Source organism: Engraulis encrasicolus, chromosome 2 (assembly GCF_034702125.1).
Source record: "Engraulis encrasicolus isolate BLACKSEA-1 chromosome 2, IST_EnEncr_1.0, whole genome shotgun sequence".
In the NCBI taxonomy this organism is placed as follows: Eukaryota; Metazoa; Chordata; class Actinopteri; order Clupeiformes; family Engraulidae; genus Engraulis; species Engraulis encrasicolus.
This window is the reverse complement of record NC_085858.1, coordinates 56959333-56971832: the sequence shown is the minus strand read 5'-3', so window position 1 is coordinate 56971832 and position 12500 is coordinate 56959333. Positions and strand designations below refer to the sequence as shown.

Sequence of the window (12500 nt, the reverse complement as noted above, 5' to 3'; positions counted from 1 at the left end):
CTCTCTCTCTCTCTCTCTCTCTCTCTCTCTCTGCCCATTAGAAATGCTGAATTGTTGAGGTCATTTTGTTTAAATAGTCTAAATGTTTGATAGATTTATCTGTATTTGCCTCTACAATTTATAGCACTCTTCATTTTGAAATGTCAGTATGACTGTAATGCTTCCTAACATATTCGAAACACTTTTCAAACATTGCAGTGTTTTTTTTTCATCACCAAATATAAAAAAAAAATGTTGATGAGATGCATTTTGGAAAAAAGATATGAGCTCTGGTCTAATGCGCCATCTGTCTTAAGAAACCCCTAAGGTTTTTTTCCGTCATTAGGCATATTTCGCTAGCGTGCCTATTCTGAATGAGCCATTATGATATAGATTAATCTAGATTAATCTAGATTAATTTCATAATTACAGTGAGATTAATCTAGATTAAAAAAATTAATCTATGCCCACCCCTAGTACCAATACAATATATAATATAATATAATATAATATAATATAATATAATATAATATAATATAATATAATATAATATAATATAATATAATATAATATAATATACCAATGCCGGATCGGAGACAATGCAGTGTTTGGCTCATCTGACAGAGGTCTCCCTTAGATGATGTTTTTAATTCCGAATGAACAATTCAGAATTAAATAGTTCCGTCGAGTTTACATTGCACTTACATTGCACTTAAGCGACCTTGGGTGTTTTGAAAGGCGCTATATAAAACAAAAGTATTGTTATTTCACATAGTGTTTTTACATTAGCTTACATGAAATTGAGTTAATTCTGAATTAAATGTCTCATGTAAATGAGGCCAATGTCTGAGTAAGTGCACATACGTATATATCGTATCGTATCGTATCGTATATTAGTTACTGAATGTTCAATGGTGTTGATGTCTTTATGTCTGAGTAAGTCCACATATATATCATATCGTATCGTATCGTATCGTATCGTATCGTATAGTAGTAATAGTAGTAGTAGCTTTATTGTCCCCCATGGGGGAAATGTCTTCTAGTGAGAGGAGCGTAAGACATGAAAACAAACACAATACAGTCAGATTCCCCAGCACATTTACCCCGAATAACACATTCCCACATAACATAGACAAGACGTTGGACAAGAACAGATGTCATCCATCAACAGTGGTCAGTCCCAGTTTACCCCATAGCGTGGACATAGCATGGGAGGATGTGCAAGCAGCAAATAAATAAATAGATAAGCACAACATTATAAAAAAGATAAAGCATTAGAGTGTCATTCATTCCTTCTCAGGCCTGCTGAGACAGGATGTGCAAATTAAGATCTACCTTTTTGTTTCGCATGTTTGTTAAAAAAAAAGCTAATTGCTTGTGGGATAAAAGATTGCTTGGATCTGTTTTTTAACAGCAGGGTGTCTAAATCTGCTGCCAGATGACAGTAGCTCAAAAGTGTAAAACAATGGATGTCTTCTGTCTCTTAAAATATATTTATTTTTATATTATAAAATATATATATTAGTTACTGAATGTTCAATGGTGTTGATGTCTTTATGTCTGAGTAAGTCCACATATATATCATATCGTATCGTATCGTATCGTATCGTATCGTATCGTATCGTATCGTATCACGTATTTGTTACTGAATGTTCAATGGTGTTGATGTCTTCATGTCTGTGTGTGACAAGTTTTGATTTGAAAATAAATTTCCCCCGGGGATAAGAAAGATCTATCTAGAAAGATCTGTTTGTCTGTCCGTCTGTCTGTCTGTCCGTCTGTCTGTCTTATATATTCATCTGTAATGTCACTTTTGTGTGTGTGTGTGTGTGTGTGTGCGTGCGTGCGTGCGTGCGTGCGTGCGTGCGTGCGTGCGTGCGTGCATCCGTGTGTGTGTGTGTGTGTGTGTGTGTGTAGTTCCCAGGGACGCCACCAACATGTCACTGGGGCTGTCGATGTCGAAGAGTGACATTGGCTCAGACACGCTGGTAAGACCCACCCTCTCACACCATTGGTCAGATACTGAATATCAACTTCATCAGTCACGCTTCAGACATTTAAAAGGTTTTCAAGCATTTTAGATTGCTCCGTTTGGCAGATTACTTTGACTTGTCATCTCTCCTCTCCTCTCCTCTCCTCTCCTCTCCTCTCCTCTCCTCTCCTTTCCTCTCCTCTCCTCTCCTCTCTCTTCTTCTCTCTTCTTGTCTCATCTCCTCTCTCCTTCTCCTCTCCTCTCCGCTCCTCATCCTCCTCTCTCCTCCTCTCCTCTCCTCTCCACTCCTCTCCTCATCCCCCTCTACTCTCCTCTCCTCTCCTCGATCCCCCTCTCCTCTCTCCTCTCCTCTCCTCTCCTCTCCTCTCCCCTCCCCTCCCCTCCTCTCCTCTCCTCTCCTCTCCTCTCCTCATCCCCTCCCCTCTCCTCTCCTCTCCTCTCCTCTCCTCTTCTCTCCTCTCTCCTCTCCTCCCTTCTCCTCTCCTCTCCTCCCCTCGCTTCTCCTCTCCTCCCCTCCCCTCTCCTCTCCTCATCCCCCTCTCCTCTCCTCTCCTCATCCCCCTCTCCTCTCCTCTCCCCTCCTCTCCTCTCCTCCCCTCTCCTCTCCTCTCCTCCCCTCCCCTCTCCTCTCCTCTCCTCTCCTCTCCTCTCCTCTCCTCTCCTCTCCTCTCAGGCCTGTGGTCCCACCATCACTAAAGAGTGTGACAGCATCAACATGTACGGTGGCATGTGTTTGGGGGTCCGTGGCCGCAGCACACCTTTGCCCTCCGCTCTTGAAGGTACACACACACACACACACACACAAATGCATGCATACACGCACACGCACACATGCACGCACACACACACACGCACACACACGCACGCACGCACGCACACACACACGCACAGGCACACACACACACACACGCACACGCACGCACACGCACACGCACACGCACACACACACACACACGCACACACACACACGCGCACACGCGCACACACACACACGCACACATACGCACACACACACGCACACACACACGCACACACACACGCGCACATGCGCACACACACACACACACACGAGCGCGCGCACACAAATGCACATGCACACATACGCACACACACGCGCGCATGTTAACAGTGCTATGTCATGTGTGCGTGCGTGTGCGTGCGTGCGTGCGTGCGTGCGTGTGTGTGTGTGTGTGTGTGTGTGCGTGTGTGTGTGCGTGTGTGCGTGTGTGTGTGCGCGCGTGGGTGTGTGTAGAATGCCAGGTGACGGATACAGACATAGCCTTCCTGCTGGATGGATCGGGCAGCGTGTACCCGTACGACTTCACGACCATGAAGACCTTTGTAGTGAACCTGATCCAGACACTGCAGAAGAAGACCAATAACATTCAGGTGGGGATACATGCATGCAAGTGTGTGCAGGGTTGCCAGATGAGGCTGATGATTTCCAGCCCAAAAAATGCTCAAAACCCGCCTAGGAGCACAAAATCCCGCCCAATTGTATTGATTTCTATGGCAAACATTTGGCGTGTTTTTCTGATAAATGCCATTTTTACCCGCACACGGCCATCCTAAGCAGCCCAATTGGGCAACACTGCATGCAAGTGTGTGTGTGGTTGTCATTTGCACACAATTCTCTGCATATATGTAAACAGTCACACAAGTCTTTTATTTATTTTTTACCAACGCCAATGATTAACGCACGTGTGTGTCTCTCAGTTCTGTATTTGCTATATTATTATTATTCCTGTAGTTTCCTATTCCTTTTCACCCCGCTTTCCCCTTCTGGTCTGGAATAGGCCTTTGGAAGTGATGTCACATATTTGTGTCTACGTTGGTTTGAGTATTGTTGCATTCCAATATGCAACCTTGAGTCCTCTACTTGTGCTTGTGGCCTCGTACCAGGAAGTAATATGTTATGATGACATCACTGAAAACAGCATTATATTTCAATATCTCGTAAAAGCTCAATTGTAAAGTCATTTTCTCATTTGCAAACTGGATGATGAATGAAGAATAGTCCCCAAAAAATGTATTTGGCTAGGCCGACAGCGGGGAAACTTTATTGTTTTGTTCACGGAGGTGGGGCCAGAAGGCAGAGCGAGGCCACAAGCACAAGTGGAGGACGCAAGGTAGCATATTGGAATGCACCCTATGTGTCCCCTTTATGTTTTCTGTGCTGAGGAGAATGCAGCTGAATATGATTACAGTTGCTGTGTCAGATTAACTAGTTTTACTCAGTGAGATGCACGTTTACTCTTCTGGGGTGCGTTTCTCAAAAGAGAAGTTATTAGCCTGTTAGCAACTTCGGTAGTTGCCAATGGGAAAATGCATTGAAAACAACAAAGTAGCTCATGTAGTAAGCAACTTTGGTTTCGAGAAATGCACACCTGAAGACCTAAATGGTTGTGTGTGTGGGTTAGTGTGTCCACAGTTGACTCTTCTGAAGACCTAAATGGTTGTGTGTGTGTGTGTCCACAGTTTAGTCTTCTGAAGACCTAAATGGTTGTGTGTGTATGTGTGTGCGCGTGTGTGTGTGTGTGTGTGTGTGTGTGTGTGTGTGTGTGTCCAGTTTGCCGTGTCCCAGTACTCTAGTGGCTGCGATATCCACATGAACTTCAACGAGTTCAGCAGAGCGTACAACTGGGCGAGCAGCGTCAGGAACATACGGCAGCAGCAGGAGGGAACCATGACTGCAGCGGCCATCAGCAAACTAGTGTGAGTTCAACTCACACACGCATGCACACACACACACACGCACGCACCCACGCACGTACGCACGCACGCACGCACGCAGGCACGCATGCACACATGCACGCGCACACACACACAGCAAGGCAAGTTTATTTTTATAGCGTATTTCATACACAGGTGCAACTCAATGTGCTTCACAAAAAACAAATCCAAAAAAAAAGAAACAAGAAAGAAAGAAAGAAATTAGAGTCAAAGAAAAAATGTAAACATTAAGATGAAACATGTGGTAAAATAAGAATGAAAAAATATGATCTAAGCTAGGGGAAATCATCTGAGAACAGCTTTGTCTTGAGTCTAGATTTAAAGCTAACAACAGTGGGTGCATTTTACGTCATCTGGAAGCTGGTTCCAAATCTTTGCTGCATAGAAGCTAAAGGCTGCCTCTCCACACTTTGTTTTGACTCTTTAAATACCAGCAAATTCTTCTCCGTTGATCTTAGTGACCTCAGTTAATTCCAGTTCCTGATTTAAACACAAGAAGCATTGCCTTAAAATCAATTCTGTAGCTTACTGGGAGCCAATGCAGCGATCTCAAATTTGGAGTAATGTGGTCAAACTTCCTTGTTTTGTACGGCATGCCTTCAGACAACCTGATCCCACAGAAATAAACACGGCCCTTTGTGTGTGTGTGTGTGTGTGTGTGTGTGTGTGTGTGTGTGTGTGTGTGTGTGTGTGTGTGTGTGTGTGTGTGTGTGTGTGTGTGTGTGTGTGTGTGTGTGTGTGTGTGTGTGTGTGTTCATAGGGGACAGCTGTTTGTGAGCTCTGCAGGAGCGCGTCCCAACGCCAACAAGATCCTAATTGTCATCACAGACGGCGAGTCACAGGATGGCTCCAACCTCCCGAGTGCCATCGCCCGCGCCGATGCCAAGAAGATTATACGCTACGCCATCGGGGTGACACACACACACACACACACACACACACACACACACACACACACACACACACACACACACACACACACACACACACCCCATAGCGCATGCTGACGTCAAGAAAACCATACGCTATGCAATCGGGGAGAGCAACACAATCTCATCCCAACTCGTCAATTTCTGGCCAGGCAGCATTTTTGACACTACCTGCCACGTTGCATGTTGACGAAGTGACCTAAACTTAGAATTTTCCTTAACCGTAACCGCCAGCGAATTAATGCTGCCTCAGGGGGGCTCAAGGGCATACCTTAGACATCAGGAGTTGCCGCCTGGTCAAAGGTAGTCAGAAATATACATTTAGAGTATGACCTATTTATTGACAGACATGTCATTGCATAGAAAAATATAGAAAATAGAAAAAAGCCAACTCTGGTTGAGGTGTCAAAATGCGCCCTCTACCACCCCTTTTTACTTGTTTTGCAGGCCCATGTGAATAAAAATATTGAACTGTAAAGCAGAATCAATTTAAAACAATGCACTGATATTGTATAAAGTGCACTTACTAGCTTAGCTTGTGAAATTCTAGGGGAATTTTATAATTTTGCTTGGAGCACAATTATACAGGGCACATACTGCATAGAGTAATGTAATGCAGTACAGTGTTGTTGAATTACATGCCTGTTTTCTCTTTGAAATATGATTCCCTTTTACTGCCTTTGATTAGAGACAGTCAATACTTACCTGCGAGCAATTTACCAACTCAGATCGAATTTATAGACAGAAATCCAAGGGAAATTATACAGTGCTCGACGCATTATGACAGCTTGGTAAATCATTTTGCATGGCAAGACTTATACTATGACCTAGGACCTAAATGTTTTGGGGGGTGAGATAGTTTTGTGTATTCAGTGACAAAGCTTTTTGAGTGATATGACAAAAGCAATTGAGAATGTACAGAAAAGCTGAGAATTGTACACAACCATTGCATGTTGGACGAAAGCATTCGCTATATGCTGAAAACTATGAGAAACTGATTTTATCATGTGCACAGCTAACACCAGGAAGTTACAATTGAACAAAACGTTTTGAGAATCATTATTCTGTTGTGAGAAATGTACAAAACCAATTGAGAAAAACTGTAACAAAACATTTATTTCCCCAAAGCAGAGGTGTCAAATAATAAAGTACAAATAGTACTTTGTTACTGTACTTAAGAAGAAATTTGGGTACTTTGTACTTAATGGGGTGTTTTTATTTAGTACATCCTCCATTTTCAAGCAATCATCTGTACTTTTACAGAGTTACATTTATAAAATAGCCTCGTTACTTTCACTGAGTTACATTTATAAAATAGCCTCGTTACTTTCACTGAGTTACGTTTATAAAATAGCCTCGTTACTTTCACTGAGTTACGTTTATAAAATAGCCTCGTTACTTTGATCTCATTTCACCACCACTGTCATTCAGGGTGGAAAAAAAGAAAACAGTCAATCTGATTATTTTTGACTGAAGCTGATTTTTCAAAGGCCAATCAGAACTTGAAAGGTTGAGGTATAATAATAATAATAACACATTATTATAAAACAAAATTATAATAATAATTTTTCCGTTTTATTACATTTGCTTTTTGCTTTAGAAGTAGCTTGGAAACTGTAGGGCCTATACTTCTTTACTTTTACTTGAGTAAAAAGCTTCAGTTGACACTTGCAAATAAATATTTCTACACCCACAGTATCTATACGTCTACTTAAGTTGTAAATGGGAATACTCTTTCTCAAAGGGAATTTGTCTTCAGAACAAAAACATTACCGAGAACAGTTTGTGGAGCGTTATCTTAACCTGAATCATGATCCCTGTGTTGGTTTGACCTCTTGTTTTTGAGTTCTGCTTACTTGTTGGTTTTCAGTTCATCTTATTGAGCGAAACGTGTATGTCTTCTTGTCAGGTGGGCAATGCATTTGATTCATATCGCGCACGGCAAGAGCTGGATAAGATAGCGTCGTCACCGGCAAAAGATTACGTCTTCAAAGTGAGCAACTTCGGAGCCCTGAGCAAGATCCTCAGTACACTGGAAGAGAACATCATCGCCATAGAAGGTATTACATGGTTACATTCTATCCACGGCAGAGTTAGGCCTATTACTAGGTGTGAGGAGTCTCCGTGGAGGATGTCAGCCTAGGCATCCTGCCGCTTACTGACGTGTAGAATGCCAATTGAACGCGTCTCATCCAATCAGATGTCGCAAAATATATTGATCTAACTATTGTATTAAGCAATGCATACACACATGCTGTACGGCTCATTTACATGGGACATTTACTGTAATTCTTAATGAACTTCATTTAATTCCAGATAAAGCTTACTTCTGATTTGATATCATCATGAATACACTTCAGAATTCTCAGTTTAAGTTATAAAGATTGGATTTTTATTACCAAACAAGTGGGTGGGTTATTCCGTTTTAATTCCGAATGACTTTATTCCTCAGTCATGTACACTTTAAAAACTTTTCTGTCATTCCACGTATGTTCATAGTTATGCGAAGATGCAAGAGGCAAAAACGCAGACCCAGCACGGGAATCATCTGCCCACTCAAAATGCGTTTTGATCCTCATACAGTATGTGTATTAGAGGTTTAACTTGATAGAGAACCATTTTAGTTCCAAACGATTTCATTCTAAATTGTGAATTCGGAATTAAAAACTTGGCAATTCAAAGTATTACTGCATAGAACATTTAGCTAGCCTATTAGTGATGAATAGACTCACAGTCTATTAATGTAATAATTCATAGACACACAGTATATCACTGTAACTTGAAAGTATTGGTCTGGGGGATAGCCCCTTGAGATATAATATCTTGTTTAGGGGGTCCCTATGACATGGCAACACAACACAACACAGAACACTGACAGGACGGCACTTATGCACACACAATACATTCACTCAGAGTCTCCAGACACACAGTGCACTAGTGATGCATAGACACACACATTATAGTGCATTACTGCAATGCATAGACACACATGGTGATGCACACAGAACTAGGTTATTGCTTATTTGACAGGGACCATGTACAAGACAGAATCTAGTACCAGAGTTAGCTAGAAGCTAGTTTACATCTGTGGTCCCTGGGCAGGGAGCTAAAAACAAACACACATTAAAAACATAAACAATACATGCACTACTGTTGCCACTACAAGTCACAAATTGGAGTAGCAACAGAATCTTACTAAAACATACAACAACATGTACAATCACATGATCACAACAAGGCAATACACATGATGATGCGCATGCCATATGACAGTGCTTACTGTAACAAAGTTACAGAATGATCATGTGACTTTGAATGTGACATGTGACTGTGTTTCTCTTCAGTGGTTTTCATTTCTCTCCTCTGGGTGCTCTCTCTGTGTGTGTGTGTGTGTGTGTGTGTGTGTGTGTGTGTGTGTGTGTGTGTGTGTGTGTGTGTGTGTGTGTGTGTGTGTGTGTGTGTGTGTGTGTGTGTGCGTGCGCGGGTGTGTGTGTGTGTGTGTGTGTGTGTGTGTGTGTGTGTGTGTGTGTGTGTGTGTGTGTGTGTGTGTGTGTGTGTGTGTGTGTGTGTGTGTGTGTATTTCAGGGTCTAAGACGCAGGGTGATGCCACCAAGCTGGAGTTTAGCCAGAGTGGATTCAGTGCCGTATCCGTCACCATGCCCAGCGTAGGGTCACACACACACACACACACACACACACATTCACTCTAACACACATTCCCTCAAGCAAATACACACACCATTCTCAATAAAGATCTCCATAAAGGCTAAAGAAGGTAAAGGCTAAAAGAAACGGACAGAATACTGTATTTTTTTTATTATTTTATTGTTTTTATCTTGTTCTTTTCCATATCTATTTATTGATTATGTTGAGTGTAATGTGTGTGTATGTGTCTTTGTGTGTCCTTATGCCTCTACCAAGATACATTTCCATTTCATTTAAGTGTATTGGACTAAAGAAGTCTAAGTCTTGGTGTAGCCCCTTATTGGCTGGTGACCCAGTCTGTTCTGCATGTGTTCCAGAGCACCTCCTACCTGGGCGTGGTCGGAGCGTATGATTGGGCGGGAGGACTGCAGCCTTTCATTGGATCCCTCAACACCCAGTTCATCAGGGGCCCGGCTTCAGACAGCTACCTCGGTAATAATAATTAAAATAATAATAACAACAACAACAACAACAGCAACAATAATAATAACAATAATCATAATAATAATACAGCTACCTGGGTAATAATAATTAAATAATAATAACAACAACAACAGTAATAATAATAATAACAACAACCATAATAATAATTATAATAACAACAATAATCATAATCATAATACAGCTACCTGGGTAATAATAATAATAACAATATGATGTAGTGTGATGGTGTGACTTGTGTCTGTGTAATTTATTGCATTTCTAGTGTAATGTAATGTGCTGCAGGCTACTCTGTAATGTAGTGTAATGTGATCTAATGTGATGGTGTGACTTGTGTCTGTGTAATGTAGTGTAATGTGATCTAATGTGATGATGTGACTTGTGTCTGTATAATGCAATAATGTTATCTAGTGTGATGGTGTGACTTGTGTGTGTGCTATAGGTTACTCTGTAATGTGATGTAATGTGATGGTGTGTAGTGTAATGTGATGTAATGTGATGATGTGACTTGTGTGTGTGCTTGTGTGCGTGTCTACAGTTTACTCTGTAATGTGATGTAATGTGATGTAATGTGATGTAATGTGATGTAATGTGATGGTGTGTGTGTGCTGCAGGCTACTCTATGGACGTCGCGTATCGGGACAACAGGAACTACGTCATCGTGGGGGCTCCGCGCTACCAGCACAAAGGGCAGGTCATGGTCATCAACGGGGACATCAAGCAGAAACTACAGCAGGTCACTAGTCAGAGCCCATCTCCCTCTCCTCTCCAGCAGGTGACTAATCAGATCCCACCTCCCTCTCCATTTCCCTCTCTTACCACACAAATACACCAAGCGCGACATGAGTGAGACGAGCGACGGAAGTAATTGACTTTGTATTGAGTCGCGCGACAAAAGCGATTCTGGAGACTAGAGGCGATTCGCACAGTTTGAAGTTGAAAAAAAGACTAAAGAGACTAAGGCTAAGAAAAAGAAAAAGGCCAAAGAGACTAAGAATGTCGAAATAAGACACCTATTGCAGACTTGCTGCAGGTGTCTGAGATTTCAGGTTTCAATACTTGAAAACAAAAGTGCCTTTTTACCCTCATAATGTACACTTTCAATGCTGCTGATATACCCTCTGCCTGGTCAACATGGTTGAGCCCGTTTATATGGCCGCAATAACCGGGTTATTGGAATAAACAGGTTATTGGAGTAAACCATTTATTGCTGTTTATATGCAGTCCGTCGGTTGCCTGTGTTCCACTAAAGTGTGTGACACAAAGCTAGAATTTAAGGCTTGTGATTGGCTACTTATCCTTCTAGAATGTCAATAACCTGATAGTAACCCGGTTATGCTGGTTACATGACACGAGAAATCAGTTTATTAGCCAAAAAACCTACCTGTGCGAATCGGATTTCTCATAAACCGATAACGGCAATAACCCGATTATGAAAACTGTTTATTCCGTTTACATGAGTGCTGGAATAAACCGGTAACTCCAAAAACCTGATCATAAACGGTTTATTGGTGCGCATATAGCATATAAACGGGCTCGTTGACTGGCGATACGATTCCAATATGCAGCAGAGATGTGCAATGTCTCCCAATCGATTACGCTACTGGTCCGGCTCAGGCCACTTGAGATCAAACTGGATGCACCCATGTGGCCCCTGAACTGAGCTGAGTGCGGCCCCTGAACTGAACAGAGTTTGACTGGTGCTAGTGAATGTGAACTAAATTGTAGTCACTCACTACAGTGTGTGTAGCATGCACAGTCACCACATGGGGGCAGCACAGCACTCCACCAGAGCTGCCCAGACCCTCACACGAAATAACTTATCTGTAGAAAAATGATTAAACGGATTGAAACATGTATTCCTATGTTTAATATGATACTTAGCTGACACTTATCCAAAGGGACTTACAGGCATTTGGATATCTAAATACCAATCTTGTCCACATTCACTAGTGCCAGTCAAACTCATTTCGGCTTGGTTAGGCTATAGTCCCTGTGGCATTAGGTGCCTTTGCTCAAGGGCACCTCAGCCATGGATTGAGGTGTAGGGAGGGGTAAGGGTGGGATTTGAACCTACAACCCTCTGATCTGAACACCACCTCTCTTACCGTTGCACCACATGCTGCCCATGTTAGCATTTGTCCCCCTTCTGTGTGGCACACTAGGCCTTGCCCAGATTGGTTCCTACTTCATGTTAACGTGCTCCCTCTTCATTTGTCCCCCTTCTGTGTGGCACACTAGGCCCAGGCTCAGATTGGTTCCTACTTCATGTTAATGTGCTCCCTCTTCATCTGTCCCCCTTCTGTGTGGCACATTAGGCCCAGGCCCAGATTGGTTCCTACTTCGGGGCGGAGGTGTGTGCGGTGGACCTGGACGGCGACAAGGTTTCGGATCTGATCCTGGTGGCGGCGCCCATGTACACAGATGACGAGCACGAGGGGAGAGTCTACGTCTACCAGTTCAAGACAGAGGTGTGTGTGTGTGTGTGTGTGTGTGTGTGTGTGTGTGTGTGTGTGTGTGTGTGTGTGTGTGTGTGTGTGTGTGTGTGTGTGTGTGTGTGTGTGTGTGTGTGTGTGTGTGTGTGTGTGTGTGTGTGATGACGAACACGAGGGGAGAGTCTACGTCTACCAGTTCAAGACAGAGGTGTGTGTGTGACGCTTTTTTGTATCTTAAGTGCATATTGGTGACAGTCCTTGGAGCAATATGGGGTTAGGGGCCTT

At 42.7% G+C, this 12500-nt stretch overlaps 1 protein-coding gene across 1 annotated transcript in view; it reads left to right on the top strand.

Moving 5' to 3' along the window:
* The window catches only part of LOC134442464 (integrin alpha-M-like), a 47845-nt gene that overhangs the window by 16173 nt on the left and 19172 nt on the right, over positions 1 to 12500 (top strand). The window contains exons 5-14 of the mRNA XM_063192626.1: positions 1897 to 1967; positions 2646 to 2751; positions 3225 to 3361; positions 4542 to 4687; positions 5466 to 5616; positions 7544 to 7694; positions 9220 to 9299; positions 9657 to 9771; positions 10395 to 10516; positions 12099 to 12251. Coding sequence (XP_063048696.1) covers positions 1897 to 1967; positions 2646 to 2751; positions 3225 to 3361; positions 4542 to 4687; positions 5466 to 5616; positions 7544 to 7694; positions 9220 to 9299; positions 9657 to 9771; positions 10395 to 10516; positions 12099 to 12251 — 1232 coding nt within the window. The remainder of the gene's footprint in view (positions 1 to 1896; positions 1968 to 2645; positions 2752 to 3224; positions 3362 to 4541; positions 4688 to 5465; positions 5617 to 7543; positions 7695 to 9219; positions 9300 to 9656; positions 9772 to 10394; positions 10517 to 12098; positions 12252 to 12500) is intronic.